This window comes from Epinephelus fuscoguttatus, linkage group LG22 (genome assembly GCF_011397635.1).
Source record: "Epinephelus fuscoguttatus linkage group LG22, E.fuscoguttatus.final_Chr_v1".
NCBI classification, from domain to species: Eukaryota; Metazoa; Chordata; class Actinopteri; order Perciformes; family Serranidae; genus Epinephelus; species Epinephelus fuscoguttatus.
In genome coordinates this window covers 7,878,332-7,901,125 of record NC_064773.1, presented here as the reverse complement: position 1 = coordinate 7,901,125, position 22,794 = coordinate 7,878,332, and the positions used below count along the sequence as shown (strand labels likewise).

Below are 22,794 nucleotides of genomic sequence, written 5' to 3'. Positions count from 1 at the left end.
CATCTCATCTCTGGCTCTGCCTCCTCTGCCTGTGTATAATCAAACAGTACTCCCATTTATGTTAACCTATGCATTACTATCATTCATTGTACATGATGGTTTCATATAACAAAACTGTATTAAGAATCCTATCCACTGTATAATGGTGCTATTTTGTAGTTTGTTACTTGCAAGAGATGGCTAAGACAGACAGATGGCAGGGCTTACATCGGAGGTCTTCCCTTTTGCACAGCCTTGTGGCCACCATTTTAATAGTGTTTTTATTTGTAAGCTGTTTCAATAAGGTAGTAGTGTAAGCGAGTAAATGTATCTGTGTGAAATCTGTGAATGCATGGAGATTAAAAAAAAAGAAGAAAATACCATGTTGTGGTCCCAAGAAGGCAAAATGCTATTTTTTCTACTGTTTTTGAATTATTTTCTCAATATAGATCCCTTATGCCAAATAACTTGACAAAAGTACTGTGAACTGTGATTCTTCCAATTGTATTGACATTCTTAAAAGTCATGGTGTGCTTTTGTCTGCCCTGAGATGTGTGTGTACATGCACCTCACTGGAAGCCAAGGTATTGATTATTGGAAAAAAAAACATATATATATATATATATATATATATATACACACACAAGACTACGTAGCTTTTGCTGAACAGCAGCCACTGTGGCTACAAGTGGTAATTACAGGATAATGGCATATTAAATTTGCCTTCATTCCCCAAGATTCTCAAGAGTCAGACACCATTATGTTTATCTGTGACACGTTAAAATGTAGTGTAACAAGACTAGTAGAGAAAAACAAGTAGAGAAAAGTTTTAAGGTCAGTGAATTTAATCATTAATATCGCACAGCGTCTAGCTTGAAGGAACCGTTCATATTTTTGGGAAATTCACTTTCTTGCCGAGAGTTAGATCAGAAAATGCACTGCATAAAATAAAAAATGTGGCCACTGTGATGACACCCATTGGTTTGTGGACTCACGTTTTGAAGCCTCGAGTTTGGCATTTTGACTGTCGCCATCTTGGATTTTTGGAGCTAGTTGTGACCGTGTTTGGACGAAAAGGTGAAGATAACCCGACTGCTTGCTGCTAGCTTGGTTAGCGCGATGCATTTACAGCTATGGTTATGTGTAATAATGCTAATGCTAACCTTTACTAGTGAAAAAAGGCTTAAAACCATTAAAACAAAATGTACTTAACGGAAAGCTGGATATCCCCGTACAGTTGTCATGATCAGGGAAATTAGCTGTAGCTAATTAGCTTAAGACCAAAACTGTTTCTTTACCAGGTTGTAAACATGTTTATTTCTGCTGTAAAGTCGGGCATTTTGACATGGGTGTCTGTGGGTATTGACTTGCTTTTGGAGCCAGCCTCAAGTGGCCATTTAAGGAACTGCAGTTTCTGGCACCTCGGTGCTGGCTTCATTTTTCAGCTGTGAAGGTTGCCACTTGGTAAAATACAAGGCTTTAGCCAGCAGCTGGTTAGCTTAGCTTAGCACAAAAAGCTGAAATAGGAGGAATCAACTCCTGGCCCTGAGAAACGCTCAGCCATTTTTTCCAAATTTTCCCAGTGGCCACTCTCTGTATTGCAGCACAAAAATCCCCCTGCAGCCCCAGAAGTTTTTTCCCCGTAGACCACCATTATAAAAAAGATGTCTGTAAAACTGTTAACAGGACACCCTGAACTGCAAACAAGGTCAGTTACGTAACTTTCCTTGAGCCTTGAAAAGCGATGGTGGTCGACAAGCTAGCTAAGCAAGTAGTTTCCCCCTGTTTCAAGTCTTTATGCTAAGATAGGCTAACTAGCTTCTGGCTGTAGCTTGATATGAGCGCATTATCAATATTCTCATCTAACTCTGGGCAAGAATGCAAACAAGGGTATTTCCCTAAATGTCGAACTTCTGCTTTAAGTTTGCTAACATTAGCTAACATTAGCCTGCATAAGCTACTGGTCATACTAGACCAAACAAGGCTGTAGTTACAAAACCCATAAGTGTATTAAATTGAGCAAGGGTGCATTTTGTTGCTTATGAATTCAACTTTTCATATGTAAGAGAGAGAATGTGTTATTTCTTCAGAATGTTGCATAGTCTCACTTTAAGAATAGGCCAGGAGTTTAATTTATTTTGACCAAAACATTTGGGTGCCATGCCATCGTTCCAACAGCCAGAAATTAAGAACCCCCTGTAGTCCAAAAAATGTCCCATTGGACCGTAAGTCCATTTCTTTGACAACCCGTTATCCAAAAATCAAATCCCCATTGATCTGAAATCTTGTTTCTTCCAAAAGACATATTCCGTGCAGTTAGTTTTAGTTCCCAAGCAGCGTTCGAGCAGCTTATCCAGGGTGTTTTTACCAATCCTGCCGTTTGAGCCACTGACCCCAGGTAATTTATCAACCCTTCATGGTGTTTCCAAATGGCATTTTAGACACGATCCTGGGTGTTTCTACCGACCCCCTGTGTTTCCAATTGCCATTTGAACCGCCAATTCCAGGTGTTTTTACCAACCTTTGCTCTGTTTCCCAGTGGCATTTAAGCCACCAAACCCAAACGTTTTTCACTGACCCATCCCTCCTTTTCCAGCAACAAATGTGCCACCAAACCTAGACCATAACCTAGTGGTTTTGTGCCTAAATCTAACCACACATTAACCACAGCGTTGTTAACAGATGTAACCATATCCGTGGTTAACAGAGAAAAACATTTTTTCTGGTGATTGGATTGTCTAACTGCAGGAAGTGTATATTTTTTGAGAAACGGGACTTTGGAGCAATGGCCGTTTGTTTTTGAGACAATGGGCTGTCATAGTAACGGGCTTTGTGTCCAACGGAACATTTTTGGACTAACGGGGCTTCTGAATTTTGGGCTGTCGGAACAAGTAGCAGTCCCCAACAGCAGCTCTCTGAATTAAAACTTATTTTACTGATTAATTTAAAAGTGTGTTTTTATCTTTAACAACCAAAAATCGGAATTTGAATATGTGCTTTGGTGTCTATAATTTAAAAATTATGCTATCAGTCAACCTGGCGGCTGAAATGAAAAAGAAACTGGTCCTCCCAGATTTCCAGATATACAGAACAAACCAAAGACTTTTTAATGAGAACAAAGCCTCACTTCGCATCATTATGCAATGAACTAAACCAGTAAATATCAAGTGTTGCCATTCTTGTCTAAACTGCGCTGCAGCTACAAAACACCCTTCGCACACCATCTCTGGTACCTGACATACAGCTTATAATATAATAGATAGCAAAGTGAGCCAGACAGAAGTCCCTCTGTGTATCTGGTATATTTGAAGAAAGCTACAGCAACCAACTTCAAATCATGTGACTATGAATCATTCAGACATGTCTGTTTGTCACTTGTGTGAAATAATAATAAAATCTAAAATGTGGGAGTGAGAGATTCACGACTCTGTGAGGTGTTTAATGAGAAAACGTCATTTCCTGAAGCTCACTGTCCAAGAAACTGTTTGATTACAGCGCTGTTATTTATGGTGCTCGATTGCCTTCTGTAGAAAAAAAAATACTGACAAATTGTTCACCATTCCTGCTGAATAAACCACTTGTCAACATCACAGAAATGGCTGTGGAGTTTTTCTTTTAATGCATCATGCACATACATTACATTCACAAAATATTAACTCATTTCACATTTTCTTATTTTGCAGCCTTGTGCTTAAATGCTTTACATTGTTTTTCCATCATCAGTCTACACTTAAAACCCCATAATGACAAAGAGAAAACAGGATTGTAGAAACATTTGTAATGTAATAAAAAGAAAAAACTGATATATCACATTGACAAAAGCATTCAGACTCTTTACTATGACTGTTTAACTCTAGTGTTGTGACGTTCACGAACGAACCGATTCTATTGAACGGCTCGTTAACATGAACGATGGGAACCGAGTCGCAGCTGGGAACCGTTCTTTACACACATACAAACAATTTATATAAAGGGTAAATCCAAAATAGTGATGTCACTGTCAAAGCAGAGTGATATGGCGCAACCTTGTGGAATATTTACAATGAATCCAGATCAGACTTTAAAATCTAGTCCACACATGTCAAATGAGGTTATAATCAATATTTCAGAATAATTCAAACTCAGATATTGGTGGGATATCTAATTTTGTATTATTTTGTTCCAAATCTTACCCCATCATACCTCCCAGTGATTATTTCCAAGATAAAATGAGTTACCACCAGGCTGGCTTCTTAAAACTTAATAAATATAAAAATCAGTCAAATGAGCCAGTTTTTTTGAATGGCTCTTTGAAAGGAACGGCTCACCAAGATCCAGCTCCCCTCAAAGAGCCATAAATCCCATCTCTATTTAACTCAGGTGCCTCCCATTGCTCCTGATTATCTCTGAGATGTCTCCACGCCTTGACTGGAGTCCACCTGTGCTCAATTCAGCTGATTGGACGTGTCTAGGCTTTATAAGGCCAGAGAGAGGCTTGTCTCAAGGCACAGATTTAGGGAAGGCTACAACAGTGTTTTGCTGCTTTGAAGGTTCAGAGGAGTGCAGTGAATGCCATAATTTTTTAATTAGAGAGGTCTGGAACAACCAGAAATCTTCCTAGAGCCATGTGCGTGGCCAAACTGAGCAATAAGGGGAGAGGGCCTTGTTTAGAGAGGTGATTAAGAATCTAATGGTCACACTGGCTGAGCTCCAGAGCTCCTGTGTGGAGATGGGAGAAATGCCCAGAAGGACAGCCATCACTGCACTGATCTGGGCTTAATGGCAGTGGCCAGACAGCTCCCCTCAGTGAAAGATTGAATGAAAGAAGATGTATTTCACTTAATGACCAGCAGGGTGCAGCCATCTTTCTATAAGCTAATTGGTGACATCATGAGACTGGTTGTCTACGAGGGGCGCTAAGACAGAATGAAGTTTGAGTTTTGATGAGATACAAAGAACCTTAGACAAAGTTAGAAACCAACCGCCAATGCTTTTTGAGCCAATAAGACCTGTTCACATGCAGTAGTACAAGAGCTGTCTGAACTTGCCTAAATGTTTTATTCAATGTCAGGTTGCTGCAGTTGACAAACCGTACAAAACTCTTCTCTACACCAAATATGTGCTCTAACATTATGTGAGTTTCCATTAACCCTAGAAATGCACAAAACCTAAATATCACAATAAAAAACTGGTAATGGAAACACCTACATTTCGAGAAAACTCTCAGATATCGAGAAAAAGTTTTTACGCTCTCGAGGTGGTTTTTCAGACGTGTCAGTATAGAAGTATATCGCAAAAGTGTAATGGAAACACTTTTTTGCGCAAATATGCGTCACCTGACATTCAAGTCCTCTGTGAATTCCTCGTTCACGATCCTCTTCCAGAAATCCTTTATCCGTGGTCGCTGCCACACATAAGGACTTTGCCTTTGGCCCTGTTTAGACGACAACGGTTTCTCTAAAAACGGAAAAGTCTGTCCTTTGCGTTTTAAAAAACTAATGCATTTATATGACGACGTTATTGAAACGATAACACGGAGCCGCAAAATCTACTGGAAACGCTGTAGTATGCACGCCAGGCCAGTGGGTGGCAGTGTAAATTTGCAAAGCAACACCACGGCATGACACCATGTGCCTGCGCTGAAGCGCCTTCCTCTACAATGCGGTGATTACAAACCAAAACAAAGAAGACACAATGGCGAAAGCATGCACAGATAACTTCGTCTGGATGGACGACGAGGTGGAGTTGCTACAGTAACAGATCTATACTTCACTTCAAATCAACAGGGTGAGCAGCACAAACAGAGCTCGGCATTGTTGTTGTGATGGTCGGCATGCCTAGTGACTGGAACCGTAATGCACATGTGCGAAAAGTCTCTGTTTTCAGAGGAACTGCATATTGCAAGTTTACATGACAACGGAGACGCTGCCGTTTCCAAAATGTTGCACTCTGGAACCCGTTTTCAAATCGTTGCATTTTCAGGCACCCAAAACGCCGCTGTCGTGTAAACGATCGGCCAAAACGCAACTAAAGTTTACCGTTTCCAGTTGAAATTGCTGTCGTATAAACGGGGCCTTTGGAATACCACTCGCTCTCTTTGTCTTCGGTTGTAGAAGACTGCAACAGCGGCAGTGGCAACCGAGATGATTGTTCCAGCTCGCAAGAGATTTGGAATGTCCATCTTACTTCTGCAAACAAAGTGGAGTCTCGCGGGACGAGATTTAATGAGAATTACGGCTCAACACCTTTTAATGGAAACACCTGCAAGTCGCAATTGTACTTTGGCAAAACTTTAGAAATATCGCATTTATTTTGCGCAAAACTGTAATGGAAACGCAACTACTGTCTGCATCAAGGTGTCAGACCACAACCACAATGTGAGACCCTTCTAATGTTGCATTAATATTATTCTGTTGCGGCTAACATTAGCTTAACCCAGCGGTCACATCCACAAGCCACCTTATATCACGTTCAACACCATTCCCACCAAGAAGCCGAGTCAAATATAGGCATTTACTGCATCATGAAGCATCCGTTAAATAAGCAAACTGTATGATTCATGTTCAGAAGGACTGCCTGGGTCGAGTGCCACTTGCACTTGCACTGTTTCCCTGTGCATGTTGAGTCAGACAACTGGTGATGGCAGTTTGGTTTTGTGTTTGTGTGCCCATCCATCCTTCTTCGTATACATAATAAGACTGTTATCTTTGTCATGGAGACACCACCAACGTGTTGCCGGTTCATCTGTAAAAGTTTGGAAACAAAGTGCTCCCTCCTCAGTGACAGAATTGGCTCAGAAAGTCAGGCTGTTTAAACACAAACCAGAAATCTTACTCTGTTTACTCATCATCCCTTTCATAATGGGTGCTCTCCTTGTTTTGAATATCCATATGAGTAATCCCAAACTCCAATTCTTCCATCGACAGCAAGTAAGGTGGACCTGCTATGCCACCCAGACACTGGTGGTGTCCCTTCTGTCAGGCACTGTGTGTCTTCGTGTACCTTCATGCACCTCTCTTCTCAAAATGCCATCTCGTACTGCAACGGAGGACCACAATAAAAGTGTATTTCAACATCGACAATTCTAAATATTTTACATGTAGTCTGTCTTGTAATCACCCTGTCGTTTATGTTTTGATATTGCCAAACATTCTTTTTATCTATCTTTCTAAAGCTTGCATGGTGTTTGCCAAGAAGTTGTGCAAAGCTTGTCATGTCATAGCCAAGAAGACTCAAGGCTGTAATCACTGCCAAAGGTGTTAAGGCTCTGACTGCTTATGTCAGTGTTATATTTAAGCATTTTCTTTTTAATAAACTTGCAAAATAAACCTATAATCCTGTTTTTGCTTTGTCATTATGGGGTACTGAATATTGAATGATTAGGGGGAACATGAATTTAAATGATTTAAGCACGAGGCTGCAACACACCAAAATGTGTAGGGGTCTGAACACTTTCTAGATGCACATATGTGCATTGTGGGGAACACCATCCTATAAAGACATGACTGTTTGGATTATGCAACATCATGCTGGTAAACTCTACAGCTTTTATGAGGAACCCTGTGGATTCAGACACATAAACAGCAGATAATTGCAAAGCAGATGTTTGTCTCTCTTAAGCGTGTGCAAATCTTTTAAGCCATTTTAGCCATAGATGAAGCTGTAACTCAAGCTGAAGCTTTGTGCACCGTGCAGTATGAAGCTGTGTGCTGAATGACAAAGTGATACTTCCTAAGAGGTGGCGGGGTCTGCCAAAGCAAACACGACGGGGCGTGGTGCTCCCTGAGGCCAGAGCTGCATGTTCAGCTCTTTGGAGGATGCTCGCAGTGACAGCGCCTGAGCTCTAACTCACTCACTGTCAGCACTTTTTTTTAAACGGATGTATGTGGGACAACAATCAAACCCTGATAAATTGGCTCTCTGGCCCGCCGCGCAGCAGACGGCGGAGATCAAAATGTGGAGCAGCAGGGAGGTTGGCGAGGCCCCGGTCATCCCGGCCATCCTGGATGTTATTTCATCCGTCTCCATGACTAATACAGAATCAATTATCTCACCCTAATAGTCCAATTGTAGGCTGCAAGCTTGCAAGATTTAGAGTTCAAATAAATCAGAGAGAAATTGTGTGCAGAGAGGCCTGGGCAGTGGTGGGTAACCAAGCCATCACAAATAAGCCAATTATCAAAGTGAATACGGACGTACAGTATCATCCAGTTGTAATTATTATAAAACACAAACTTCAGGACGTCTTAAAAATGCTCTGTTTATCCTCTTATATGTGCTAATTTTGGATTACATGGTGACTCATGGAGTGCAACACAAAGATGTTTGAATAACCTCAAGAACCAGGATGGTTCTGGAAGGAACACAACCCGTTCCCATTGATCTGCTTGCACTCAGGATCCAGTGCATCTAAGGACACAGAATTTGGACCGAGCCCTGAAACACAATCTCTCCACACTCTTCAACTCCTCATCTTAAGCACACAATTGTCTTTTGAATGACCTTGTGGTCTGTTTTACTACACTCACCAATTTTACTACTTATTCTACTGGTTGTTTTACAGGAAAAGTGGTTGTAAGGCTTCATCAGTCTCCATTCATTTTTTTTTATTCCCCAATAGGACACACAGGATTTCACTTTGCTGGGTTTAACCAAATGGCAATCTCCAGGGCTGAAAAATGAAGCCAACTCTGAAGTGCCAAAATCTGCAGTTCCTCTAATGGCCACTTGAGGCTGGCTCAAAAACAGAGTCAATCCCCATAGACCTTCATGTTAAAATGCCCATCTTTACAGCAGAAATAAACATGTTTACAGCCTGGTACAAACACAGTTTTGATCTCTGTAGCTAATTTCATTAAGGCTTAACGTTAGACATTATTAAGGGCCCCTCCACCTCTCACTTCCTCATGGCTCTATCCTCTGTCAAAGATTGGCCCTAACCCCTCTGGCTCCAAAAACCAAGATGGTGACGGCCAAAATGCCGAACTCAAGGCTTCACAACATGAGTCCACAAACCAGTGGGTGACCTCATGGTAGCTGCATCCATTATCTTATACAGTCTATGCAGAGGGTGGGACCAGGTCATTGTTTTGCAAGTCCAACTGGATGTAGACTGTCGGTGCTTCTCAAAGTCAAGTTTGATTCTTTGGTAGGACAGGTCCTTCCAACTTGGGTCCTACAGAGATTAGGCAAGACTTCTTTCTTGCATTCAGTGAACATGCATTGGAACAGCCTAGCAAGTGCCCAGGTGTGCGTCACTGAAGAGGTCCTACCTTCAAATCCAGCAAATTATGCATAAAGGATTGTAGGTACTTCATGCCCACTGAGGGTGCAAAGAGGCTTTAAGCCTATGTGGCCGGATATTTAGGCTAGCATTCAACCCCCATCTCGCTATTTGTGTGCAACAGTTTTCAAATCCCCTTCGCTATGGAAAACAGCAACCTCAGAGCTAACAACCTACATGCTGTTTGATCACACAACAAGGCACGCCGGCTTTGCTCTTTCTCTGAATTATTATTAAGATCTACAACGAATAAAACAACTTGTCAGTGCACCTCGGAGAAGTCCACTTAACAAAGAACTTTTTAAAAGTTCTTTGTTTAAAAAGTTTGTTTAAAGTTTTTGCGCTTCCATCTATAATGTGAACCTGAATGTCTTGCATACTTGTTCCAACTGGTGCTTCATAACATAATGTTAGTTTTTCCATGGAATTTTCCTGCAACTTGATTGGATGCTGTGGGTTTAGTTCAAACAAAGTGGATCATCTGGGGAATCAAGAGTTGACTTGCTGGGAATGAACAGCGTTAATGTTTGTCGATTCAGCAAAATAAAAGGGAAATGAATTAATTCATAACACAGTTTTTAAATAACATACTTTTTATTCTTTGGATTTGGGGGGAAGGTATCAAGTAGTGTCATGTCAAAAGGCTCAAGTCCAAGTATAGTCACTAGTCATTTGAGTTAAAGCCAAAGTCATGTTGCAAGTCTGATTTTGTCAAGTCCAGTCTAAAGTCATCAAATTTGTGACTTGAATCTGACTTGAGTCCAAGTCATGTGAATTGAGTCCATGCCTCTGAGTCTATGGGTTTAACTGTTGCTCCTGTCAACTCAGCATTTGTTGTCTCCATTCCCAAGTATTCTCATATCCGGAGACTTGCATCCAGTCTTGGCCAGTGATGAGTCCATGACAAATTTACAAGTAGCCTTGTGTCACATTTTATTGTTATCGCGAGCCAACGCCAGATGTAAAAGGAAATTGAGACACAAGAGTCCAACAAGTGCACCGTGAGCCTCGCACTACAGCGGGAATGTTAGCAGTTACATTAAAGCATTTGTTTAAAAAAAAAAAAAGTGTCTAAACCATTGGAGGAGATTCTCCCTCTTTCTCAATTTCAGTCGACAGTGGAAATTCACTGAGGCTTGATTATAGCAGGAGAGAGTGTTGGCTCAGCTGTGTGCTTTAAGAACCCATGATGTCAGAGCCTTATTTTCCTTGGAGAGACTCTCATCAGCTGCATTGTTCCAGGAAACCATGGTCTGTTCTCTGGGCAACAACAAAAAAAAAAAAAAAAAGAAACTGCCCAAAATGTGGTCCCCCCCGTTTGCACCCGCATCTCTGCTGAATGCAGCACGCCGGCCTCTGGCACAACTCAAGCCTCTGCAGCACACAGATATAGAACATCATGCATTGAGCATCGGTGCATCATATTTCCCTGGAACCAGAGCCACTGTTTGTTTTTTCTTTCCTTTATATTTTCTATTAGAAGACGAGTGTCGGTGATGAAAGGCAGCGTGTTAATACAGGACGAGGAAATAATGTGTTGTCCCCCGGAGGATTATAAAACAATGCTGCTACTGATGTCATAGGGCCCAGACTTCTGAGGCCTCTTTATGCACAAAGCTGTCGGCGGTGTGATTGAAATACAGCACTGGCGACTGACAGGTGATGCAAGCAGCTGACAGAGCTGATGAAAAAACTACTCTGCAGCTTCTTTGGGTTCAAAATTTAAAGCATGCACAAGGCCGGATCGAATCTGGACGCAATTACAACAGCGTACAAACAAGACCAAATATAAATCAGCGACAGCACCGTCAGTAGTTGAATAAACTTTACTGGCATGGGTTGAAGATTTGACGAGCTGTGTTGTGGAAACATAAAGATTTAGTAAATAATGTTCATGGATACTCACCGAATCACATCTGGTCCTCATAAGATTATTTGACTCTTGGCTTTTTTTTTCTCTAATGTTCTTTGTTAGAGAATTATGGTAATGATTTCTTAGAAATTCAGACCAGGGAAAAATCACAGTTACCAGATAAAGACCTTCACCACAGCTCAGAGTTCATTGAATCTTCTCAGTGAGTGCCAAGATAGCTGATAGAGCCCAGAAGCTTTGGATCAGGTGGCACTGATTTGCAGCGTCCATATCAGCACGTTAATACAGCCTATATGTCAGGAGAAATATGGGAAAAGGGAAGGAGAGATTATCAGAAAGAGAGAAAAAGCGAGAAAGGTTACAACAACAGAGCATGAAGCTCACAAGTTCAGTTGTGCTTCTGCTGGAACGGCCGTGCCCCTGTGGACAAGTTCAGTCCTTCAGTAGAAGTCCTCGCCCTCCAACAATAATACTTACAAAATAAAGGCTGACCGCTCCAAGTAAAATCACTTCAGCTGAGTTCAATAGCTATTATTCATGTCCCGGCTCTCCATCCCCTGCGCTACGGCTCCTGTGATGTTAATAAGGTAAGCCTTTTGAGCCGAGAAGAAGCCTGCGAGGAGCTAAGTCAACATGGAGGCCCTTTAGGTTTTTATTTGCCTCCGCCTTTTATCATCAGCTGATGGGTGCTTGTCCATCAAACGCTCCCAGGGCTTGATCACAGAGCTGTGGCATATCAAATTCAGACATACGAGAAATACGTTTATTTGATCTCTTGTCGAGAGCGAGATGAGAAGATTGACACCACCTTCATATATAAACTAAATATGAGGGTCCATCCATCAGCCTGCTATCACTGCCTTGCATAAAGACTGGAAACTGGGTATACAGCAAACCTGGCTCTATTCAAGAGCAGCAAAACCTGCCTACCAGCATCTTTAAGGTGCATTTCCATGAGATCCAGTAACGAGGGGGTCCTGAGATGCAAAGGTCCCCACCACCACAGGAGCAAGACACACAGACTTGGTGGTGGTTTACATCTTTGTGGTCGTTATGTGGCTTTGCGTCTCTGGTCATTTGGAGTCTCTTCAAATAATGGTAATTGAGACGGGTGTGGTATGGACCCAAATGCAGTACACAGGTGCTCAGGAACAGTTGGTAGTGACCTTTATTTTCACCACAGCAAACAAGGTACGGAGCAGATAGAATAAACACAGAATAAAGTTCGTTCTTCAGGCTGAAAGCCCTCACACAGTCTCTGGGGCTCAGACGAGGGGAAGAGACGTGGCCGGAGTTGGCCGTGGAACCGAGGGGAAGCTTCTTAGCCCCCGGCTCCAAACAGTTCAGTTCTCTTTTGGTGTGAGGGGAAGAGAAGTAGCTTACTTCAGCCGATGACGACGAGGAGGAAGCTCCATGGCCCGAAGAGCCGGCTGCACGTGCGGAGGTGCCGACGGGGAGAGAGCAGAGGAGTGGTCGGAGGCAGGCGGGGGGGGTCGTAGCCAGATGAGCAGTCCGCGAAGGCAGAGGTACCGATGGGGAGCAGGCAGGAGGATAGACGAGGCCAGGCGGAGGAGTCGTTACCAGCCGAGCAGTCAGATACCAGAAGCGCTGAGGCAGAGCACGAGGTCAGGGACAGAAGGCAGGTGAGTTTACCGGGAGGCAGACGAGGAAAGCAGGTCGGGAACAGGCAGAGTCGGCACCGGGAGATCAGATAGGAGAAGAATGCTGGAAAGTCTCGCATGACGCTGAAGAACAATCTGGCAACGAGTGAGAGTGCTGGAGAGGCTTATATGCAGGGCTGATTATGATGAGCTGCAGCTGTGTAGGCAGGTGAGCAGAGCTGGGCTGATAAGGTGGGCGTGGCTGGCAGGTAGAGTGGAGCAGAGGGAGGGAGAGTGGAAAATCACTGCGGCAGAGTGACAGGAGGGGAATGAGAGACAGGGACTGTGATAGGTAATATTACAATTTGCACCTGAAGGCCACGGAGCCCATGGGCCTGTGCCTGGTAGGCCCATTTAGTTATCCATCCATGGTTGCAGCAAGTTTGGGGTAGGGGTCGAGCTACGGTTGCTGGTCTGTACTGGCGGAAATAGACTAGATTCAATTTTATGCAGATGAGTCTGTCCACTGCGATGCAGCTGGCTCATGAAACTTGATGCAAGCTGTCAAATTAGGCGATGTAATTCTAAAATAAAACAAGCTTCAGCATTGGTGCTGCCTATTTCTTGCCTCAAATGTTTTCAGAAATACATTTTGGTGGATTGTTTAGACAGAATAACAGAAAGATTGTGAGCAGGCTGCCATGTTGTTTCCTGTTTGAAATAACAAGTGGAGAACCAGGGACCGCCCAACAGGCAGCCTGTTATCCAATCAAGTGAACTCCATGATAGAGTACGTCATCGGTGGAGCAGTGCATCACTAGTGTCCTTGCCAGATCTTTTGAAAATATAGCATAAAGCTAAATCTAGTTAAATCCGTACAAAAATTATGAGAAAATACAAAGAGAATCTACAGCCATACTAGCAGCACTGTGAGGCTGCACATCATGCTAACATAGCCCCAATGACGAAGTTAACATGCTGATGTTAAGCCTCTGGGGGCAACGACCAACATTCCCAAGTAGCTGCAACTGGAGCATGTGATCTGGCCACCAGCTATGTGACTTGTCCTACTACCTACAGGTTGGTAGGCTGACCAAACGTCCTCTTTTGCCTGGACATGTCCACTTTTCACGTCCTGTCCGGGGCGTCCAGGGGATGTTTATAAATTGATGATAATGTCCGGTTTTCCTTTACAAACCTGTTTTGTTGTTTTGTTATGTCCGAAACCGAACCGAGTCCGACATTATTTAATTACTAAAGCACTGAGTTTGTGTCACACAGTTGTTATGGTTACAGGCTATTTAACAGGCCGGGCGTGCGCTGTGGGTGCTCCGCGAGAGGGAGACCTCCATGTCTGAGACGGGAGTGGGCAGTGGGAGTTCTGAGGCTTCCAGCGAGGGGAGAGGGAGAAATATAATAAAATAAGATAAAATAGGAAAAACCTGTCTCCCTCTTTTATTTTATTTTCAGCGTTTAATCAAGGTGGAGGCGGGCGGCGGGAGGTAGAAACAAACAGCCAATGTGTGTGTGTGTGTGTGTGTGTGTGTGTGTGTGTGTGTGTGTGTGTGTGTGCCAAGCAATAAACAGGACAGACAATAGGATTTTATTTATTTATACACTACATTTTCACTGAAAGCTGACCGAATCCAACCCGAGCCCAAATACAATTTATACATTTTGGACTGAATGGGTAGCCACACTCTAGTGTGTGTATGTGTCCCCTATCTATTGGGGCCTATCTGAATTTCTGTCTTTGAGAGATATTATTTTGTAATATAACTGAATTTTCTATTCATGCATATAAACTTTAAATATATTAAAATTATAAGGCATCTTTGAGTAAACTGCGAGTATCATTTATGTAGGCTATCTTGTGGCTGGGCTGACTGTCCTCTTTTTTGGAAATCAAAATATGGTCACCCTATAGGTTGGTCTAAGATCAACCCCCCTTTATTCCCTGAGTGGAAGCCTTGAAAAAAAGGCTATGTTAAAATTTAGTTAGCATTTAACACTGAAGTAAAACAGAGGCAGTTAAGGTGAGGGTAACGGTTAGGTAGGCATCACTTAAGGTGAATCACTTCTTGTATCACAAATCATAAAGTGGGTACTTGCTATATGTGGCCTTATATTTTGATATATAGAGTTCAAATAATCATTGTGTTGATGGGTTTGTCTTGTACTAGTGGGTTCGATTTGTGTGTGTAGACTCCGAATGAAATGTGGCTGCAGCTGTACATGTTTCAGTATATCTGGAGATTCGGTATAGATATTTGGGCTAAGACATCCTCTTCCATGCACTGCTCATTGTTTACAGTCAATTAACAACTTGAGACAGGTCCAGACAGCATTTTGGCAAGCCTAGACATCTACATATGAATGCAAATAGTTTAGTAAATACCAATAAAAAGCTAAATCATCGTCAGATGATAGCTGGTGGATTTCGAGGTTGGATTTTGGCCAATGTTTTCCACCTCTTTGGCTCTCCAAATGGACTAAAACTTTTAGTATTGACTCAGTCAAACATGATTGGTCAGTACTACTCTGACTACAAACAGAAGCCCGTAAGTTTCTTGTCCCGTCAACTACAAGTTGTGCATATATGCAGAAAACGGTTTATCAACCCAGTCTTGCTCCAATGCGTCAAAATATGCTGCTTGGGCAGTGTCACCGGTGTGATGCCAGGGGCACTGTTTAGCATCTGTAGGAGATGCACAAGGCTTTCAACCAGTTTGACTGTAAACCCATCAGGGCCATTATTACATTCAGAGCAATGGAAGTCGTATAAAGAGAGTGACAGTCCATGTGGGGTAAGTGGGATGGGAAGTAGATGGGCCCAACAAGCACAGGACTTTGACTCAGAAGACTGGTGTCTGTGTCTCGTGCAAAACTAAGAGTCAACATTGAGTTATTTTGTCAGGTCAGTCGTTACATCGTCACATCAACCACAATCTTTTCCAAACCTTAACCAAGTAGTTTTGTTGCCTAAACCTCACCGCTGACCCCTTCTGTTTCAAGATCCACTGACCCTTCTGTGTCAATATACAGTGTAAAAGGCTGTCCCAAGCGCCATTATAGTAACACCAGGGCGTGTCAGAATATGACAGTTTGGGATGGGATTGCTTTGTGTTTATAGAGTTATAGGTGTTAAGCAGGTATAATGTTCACCACTGTAGTTTTGCATGTTAAAAAGTGCAGTTCTCAAAATATCAATCACTTCCTGCAGACGCGTGTCGACATTAACGACACCAGCTCCTACAGTTTCGAGCCTCTCATACATGTAACTGACCTTTTCGGCCGGTCCATCATGTTCAGCCACTGATGCCGCTCAGAGAAAATGACGCACTTTCACTACTCAATGGGTGATGGGAGTCAGTCTCTGTCCTCTCACCTGCTGGGTTCATTTCAGCATGTGGATTCTGGAGGAAAATATCCACAGTTAATTCCTGCCCCTCTGACCTCCTGTGAGCCCTCTTGATGCCGCCCTGTGATGTGATGGAAATCACAGCCCCTCCATGTTTCACCTCTCTATCCATTTGAATCCATCACATCTCAAAACAGACAAAACAGTGCTATTCAGCCTTTTATTTCATGAAGGAACACCTATTAATGGATTTACACCGTGACCTTTAAACTTCCTGTGACCTCCGGCCTTTAAGATAGATGCACCCCTGCAGGATACACGGCACTTTCTTACATGACAGCTTTAAGTTGTGAGCGAACTGCCCTCCTTGTGAATATATAAGACGCCTGAGAGCCCAGTCACAACACTCGTCAGCTAATAGAGAGCTAAACATTGTGGAAACCATGATCTCTGTTTACTCTGCTCTGTACACTCTTCTGCTGTTCTCTGAGCTGAGACACTCGGTCACTGCAGCCATGCCCGCAACTAAAGGAGACGACAGCTTATCGGAGCAAGATGGCCTGTTCCTAGGGGACAAGCCCATGTCTGAGCCTGCTGGGGTTCCTCCTGTGTACAGACGAAGCCTCATGCTGGACACCAACGAGATGGATGAAGATGGAAGACCTAGAATCATCATCGCCTCAGTAAGTGTCACACTGCAGCCAATCTAGAGCCAGTGTTTGATTGTTTGTTCAGGGCTACTGTAGAAACAACATGGTGGACTTTGTGGGAGAGGACTTGCTCCATATGCAGATATAGACAGCTCATTCTATGGTAAAAAAAAAACCCAAAAAAAAAAACCCCCACTGATTTCTTAATTTCAGATGATCATACACTAATGAAAACATAATTATTAATATTATATTTAATTTTTGCCAGTAGGTGCTCCTAAATCTTGCATACTGGACCTTTAAAGGGTAACTCATAGCTTAAATCATGGTTACCAAAACATTTACTGATACTTTATGAGTCATTAATAAGATAAATGTGTGTGTGTGTGTGTGTATGTATGTATGTATATATATATATATATATATATATATTCTATATATATTCTCTGAAGCTAGAAAAGATAGGAATTGCTCTACGAGGCCCCGAGGATAACTGGTCAGTGTATAGAAACCTTTCTTTACATACCTGCCTGCCTGAGAAGTTGTGAAGTTGCTGTATTGTTTGTTTCATCATTTGCTATATATTTTTTATTATGGGGACATCTTATCTTATTATACGTGATTCCATTTGTCTTTTTCCCTGAGATAAAACAATCCCATATAGTAAAAATGGGCCAAATTTTTATCTTGTGTTAAATATGTTGCGCATACAAGTTAATTAAAGATAACTATCTTGTGCACACAGGTTATTTTCATGTGTGTGCAAGATCTTCCAAAAATGAAAATTCAGCCATTATCTACTCACCCATATGCCGAAGGTGGCTCAGGTGAAGTTTTAGAGTCCTCACAACACTTGCAGAGATCCCCGGGGGTAGCAACACAACTCCACCTAATGCAGGCTGATGGCGCCTCAGATTAAAACGTCCAAAAAAACACAAAACTGAAACCACAAAATATCTCCATACTCCTCGTCCATAGTGATCCAAGTGTCCTGAAGCCCAGACATAAAAAGTTGTTTGGAAAAACATCAATCAAACTCTGTTTTTAGCCTCATTGTAGCCTTCATGTGTGTTCACGTGCTTTCGCTGGTCTTGCACGCAAGCGGCACACGTGAGCTCGGTGTACAAAGAAGCAGTCAGAGCTACAGGCTACAGTGAGGCTAAAAACAGAGTTCACATGACGTTTTCCCAAACAACTTTTTTGGCGGGGCTTCAGGACACTTGAATCACTACGAACGAGGAGTATGGAGATATTTTGTGGTTTCAATTATGTGTTTTTTTTTTTTTTTTTGGAGGTTTGAATCTGGGGCGCCATCAGCCTGCATTAGGTGGAGTTGTGTTGCTACCCACTCTCCCCTGGGATCTCCACAAGGGATGTGAGGACTCTAAAACTTCACCTGAGCCTCCCTCAGCATATGGGTGAGTAGATAATGGCTGAATTTTCATTTTTGGGTGCGCTATCCCTTTTAAAGAGGCTGTGTCGTAAGCTAATGAAGAAAAACAGAAAAAAACTGTCAAAACTGTTGACAGTGTTGAGCGTGTCACCCAGGACACTTGTTTCCAGATGGAGAAGCCATCAGACCTGGCTTGGGACCCATGTGGGTTAGGTGAATTATGGTAAGTTGGGTCCAGGTAGCGCTCCCTTACATTACCACGGTTCTGCGTCTGTTTATCGTCATGTGTAATACCCGTATGGGTCCGAGAAAATCCCTGAAAAGCACAGATTACGAGAGAAACACCTAACTGCTGGGAAATCTGTGAAGGATACAGTAAACTTGGGTACTTTATTGCTTCAAGAACCAAGGAAGTTAACGTGTTACAGAAGCTAACAACACAACAACAAATAAATGACAATGAAAAATAAAATCATTATAGACATCTGAAATACTATTAGACTTTATTAGACAAGTAAAATGTGTAAGAACAGTATGTTGTAGAACGGCATTTTTAGTTGCAATCTAAATTAACAGTTTTTTGAAGTCCATAAAATAGCCCGGGTTTCGGGTCTCTCTCCTCTTACACATATACCAGGTCAGGTCTCTAATATATTCACTCATTCATTCATTTTCCGTAACCGGTTATCCTTAGGGGTCCCAGGGGGGCTGGAGCCTATCCCAGCTGACACTGGATGAGAGGCAGGGTACACCCTGGACAGGTCACCAGACTATCACAGGGCTGACACATAGAGACAGACAACCATTCACACCTACGGACAATTTAGAGTCAGTCTTTGGACTGTGGGAGGAAGCCGGAGAACCCAGAGAAAACCCACACTGACATGAGGCAACAATGGTAAATATATATGAATATCATGCAACGAAGGGCTGCTGCAGAGAAGGTCAACCCATGTCTCTAATGTCTTGGGCAAAAACGGGTCGGGTATATTATATTTTAAAACCCAAAGGGACTGTGTTTGGAACAAATTTTGCAGGTCCATTAGGGTTCAGGTCCATCATTTGGGACCCATGAAGACCTCTGTGAGCATATCTTTTTTTTATTATTTGAGTGAACCAACCCTTTAAACATTGTTTGCTCAACAACAAATTAATCCAGTCTAAAGTTACCAGCTATTTGGACTACTCTTAGCTCATTTATCCCCCCTCAAAAAATAAAAAAGTGTATCTGACCAGTCTCGGTTTGCAGTCACTGAACTCTGCCAGTAACAGTCATGCATCATAACTATTAATTGCATGAGATTTCTTTCCATAAACAACCGCAGCTAACCATAGTTCAGCAACAAAGAGCACATTATCTCCATCCTGTGACTGAACATTTGACCCCTCTCATTCGTCACCATCCTTGTGTCTACTGTTAAGTCAATATTTCATACACCTCTATGAAAAACTTTTACAGCAGCGTTGGAAATCGGGAAATACTATTAGCTGAAAGGTCAAATGATCACAAGCCTATAAAGATTTATTGGAATCACAGTGGGAAGAATGATGATATATCTGTGCTCCCTCAAACGTTTGGCTGCGATGTGTAAAGAGTTTATCTGGCGGTTGCGTCTCCTGTGTGTCATGAACATGGTGGTTATCTCTGCGGTAATAGGGAACAGGCAGCCATGTTGGAGAGAACAAAGCCATCTGGGTGAACCAAGGGGGGAAGTGGAAGAAAACAGGCCACTGTGATATCATAAAAAAAACGGGGAAACACATTTCTTCCATTTGGGGTTCCTGTGGCTTGGATCAGCTGGTAAAGACAGATCCAACACCTGTGCTGCAAGTGAAAAGATAATCCATGAAAGCTGCGACGATCCAGAGTTCAGATCCTGCCGTACGGAAATGTGTGTGGTCTCACGGTGTCACATGCAATCACTGATCAATACTGTGTTTCAGGACATGGGGCTGAGAGGACACAGTATTCGTGGGCTGAACCCGGCCTTCACCCGGTCCTTCCCTCTGCTCACAGACCAAAGCTTGAGCCACACTCCCGCTGAGCACAGTTTGAAAATTGATCGCAGAAACACCGACCAAGACTGTAAGTATCTGTAAACCCATGTTTCTGTTTTAATGCTAAAAAAAGTTGAGCTAAAGCTTTTTTTTCCCCTCAAGTAATACCTGTCCAAAAATGTTCTGATATCGGATTTCTTGATGTTCCTGAAGTATTTTTCACTTTATTTATTCTTCCCTTCCAGTGCTGCGGTGTATGATAGGAAGAGTGTACCGACCCTGCTGGGTAGAATAAATGTTTCTCCCTGTGCTGCCGTCCTGCCCTGATTGTGCTGTAGAAATTTTCCCCTTGTATGTGTTACACTGAAATGCATTTTCTTGTAGAAAATGAGAGCTCACAAACTTGTAAAACAAAATAAAAAAGTTTATTAAAAGTGAAAAGTGTGCATTGTATTTACAAAGTTACTTTCGCTGTGGAATTTTACAAGTTAAATAAACTGTACAACTAATGATTAAATAGGCTACATTTCAAGCACAAAGCAGGACTTGTCTCGATGAAAGAAAGTGTATTAACCAATTTCCCAGTGATGTACTGTCATACTGATTATTCACATTGTGGCCACCCACATTTTCCACACTGCTAAACAGGTAAAAATAGCAGTTAAACTAGTGTGGAAACAATATATTGCTTAGTTAATCAACAGAAACTTAATCAGTGGTAATTTTGATTAGCGATTAGACGTTCATGTCCTTTTTAAAGAAAAAAAAAGCTAGATAAAGACTTTGTGCTTTTCATCCACATTTTATAGACTTAATGATTAAATTAATAGTTTGACATTTTAGGATTTTGCTGAGAGTTAAATGGGAAGATTGATAGCACTCTGCTGAGTATGAAGCTACAGCTACCAGGCAGTTAGCTTAACTTGTAGCCAGTTAGCTAGTTTAGCATAAAAAGCCAGTTAGCCAGTTTAGCATAAAAAGCAGAATTCGGGGGAAACAGTTTGAAAAATCCGCCCACTAGCAGCTCTAAATTTTTACCAATTAACTTGTTATATCTTGTTTAATGCATCCAAAACTTGATCTGTGTGCTAAATGCTACTGCTAGCCACTTAGCGTAGTATAGGGCAATGCCCTGCAAGCTCCAGCTTCATATTTCACATAGTCATCTAACTCTGAGAAAGTCAGCAAATGAAGTATTTCTCAAAAAGTATTCTTTGAAACAACAGGCTGAAAATCATCATTAATTGCATCCATTAGCCAATTAGCTTATCCTAGCATAAAGAGTGGAATTTAGGCGAAACTGTTAACCTGGCTCTGTTGAAAAAAGTTTTTTTAAAAAAAAGCTTCCAACCAGAATCTCCAAAGCTAACTAATACAAACCAAAAATGATCTGTATGCTAAGTGCAATTGCTAGTCTGTTAGCTGCTAACTGATAGCTTATTTTAGCATAGAAACTGGAATTGCAGTTTGGATTTTTAAAACTTGGGACAACACCAGGCACTCAGTAGCACCTCTAAATTTTACTAATTAACTTGTAAAATCTTGTCTACTTCATATAAAAATTGATCTGTATGCTAAATGCTACTGTTAGCCAGTTAGCTTAACATAGAAACTGGAGGGAAACAGTTTGCCCAGCTCTGTCTAAAGATTTAAAAATGTGCCTAGCACCTCTAAATTGTACTAATTAACTTGTTATATCTCAATTATCAGAGCCAGGCTAGCTTTTAGCTCTGCTTTATGCTAAAATAAGCTTATCATTTGCTAGCTGTAGCTTTATATTTAGCGTAGAGTCATCAAACACTCAGCAAGTAAGCAAATTTCCCAAAAAGTATTTGTTAAAACAACAGTCAACAGATTAACTCGGACTAAAAATCATCATTAAAAGCAGCCTTAATTAGAATATTCATGTACTACACAAAATTTTTCAAAAAAATTGCAGCTGCTTCGTATGAACACAGCTTGACAGAAAGTTCTCGCACTGTACCATCATGAAACCAGTACAAACAACCGTTAGACTCTGAAGAAGCTGGTTAGCTTTCCCTGTCCAGCTATCAGCTTCTTCTTACTGGAGGCCTTGCTGACATTCTTGCCAGGCACTTTGACCGAGACACTAGTGAGCTTCTTCTCTGGAGGCTCGTTCTCTGAACCTCCATGTTGCTCTGACTCCTCCTGCTTCCTCTTGTTGCCCTTTCTCTGCGTCTCATTGCCAGCGGTTTTCTTCCTATTGCCCGAGCCTGCACCTCTGTTTTGGGCATTTCCACTTCTTGGCGCCAGAGCAGCCCCCCGCTGCACGCCGCTCTGCTCCTTATTCGGGCATTCAGATGTAGACTTGGCTGGAAAGACTGAAACAAAGCAAAAAGCAAGTGTGACAACCTGGTAGGAAAAAAAAGGGAGAAAGCTGTGACGAAATTGCTGACGTTAGCTGCCGGTGGAAGCAGGCTGTGTGTTTATTCTGTGAAGCTGAAATTGAACATTTGTCATGTAACCTGATGGAGCCGAGCCTGAATTCCCACGGAACAAAAGACAGAAGGGGAAATGGGCAAAAAGTCTGTGTGAGTGTGTGTTCTTTTTGGTTTTTTACTACAGATGTGGGTGTGAGCAGGTTTTATAGAATAGGGGTTCATTTCATGGCTGATGGTAAGTACCAGTCCCAGGGCTGGGGCTGGGAAGGGTTCAA

The 22,794-nt window shown here is 42.2% G+C and overlaps 3 protein-coding genes across 5 annotated transcripts in view; 2 read left to right on the top strand and 1 right to left on the bottom strand.

Annotated features, from left to right (window-relative positions):
- The window catches only part of btbd11a (BTB (POZ) domain containing 11a), a 364,442-nt gene extending 345,511 nt beyond the window's left edge, over positions 1 to 18,931 (top strand). The window contains exon 18 of the transcript XR_007448417.1: positions 18,881 to 18,931. The gene's annotated coding sequence lies outside the window, so the exon portion shown is untranslated. The remainder of the gene's footprint in view (positions 1 to 18,880) is intronic.
- Positions 16,497 to 20,510, top strand: pmch (pro-melanin-concentrating hormone). The gene is made up of 3 exons (XM_049566924.1): positions 16,497 to 16,759; positions 20,064 to 20,205; positions 20,363 to 20,510. Exons 1-3 carry the CDS (start codon positions 16,520 to 16,522, stop codon positions 20,410 to 20,412), a joined length of 432 nt encoding a protein of 143 aa, XP_049422881.1. The 5' UTR covers positions 16,497 to 16,519; the 3' UTR covers positions 20,413 to 20,510.
- Positions 20,511 to 20,520: 10 nt separating this feature from the next.
- The window catches only part of LOC125882892 (PARP1 binding protein), a 21,692-nt gene continuing 19,418 nt past the window's right edge, over positions 20,521 to 22,794 (bottom strand). For all 3 annotated transcript variants that reach the window (XM_049566849.1, XM_049566850.1, XM_049566848.1), the window contains exon 11: positions 20,521 to 22,459. In XM_049566849.1, coding sequence (XP_049422806.1) covers positions 22,128 to 22,459 — 332 coding nt within the window. In that variant the 3' untranslated portion in view covers positions 20,521 to 22,127. The remainder of the gene's footprint in view (positions 22,460 to 22,794) is intronic.

Bases quoted from the DNA above. Each gene is read 5' to 3' on its own strand.
- pmch (XM_049566924.1), top strand. From the start codon at position 16,520: ATGATCTCTGTTTACTCTGCTCTGTACACTCTTCTGCTGTTCTCTGAG. The intron at 16,760-20,063 runs GTAAGTGTCACA...ACTGTGTTTCAG, and splicing joins CTAGAATCATCATCGCCTCA to GACATGGGGCTGAGAGGACA. The intron at 20,206-20,362 runs GTAAGTATCTGT...CTTCCCTTCCAG, and splicing joins CAGAAACACCGACCAAGACT to TGCTGCGGTGTATGATAGGA.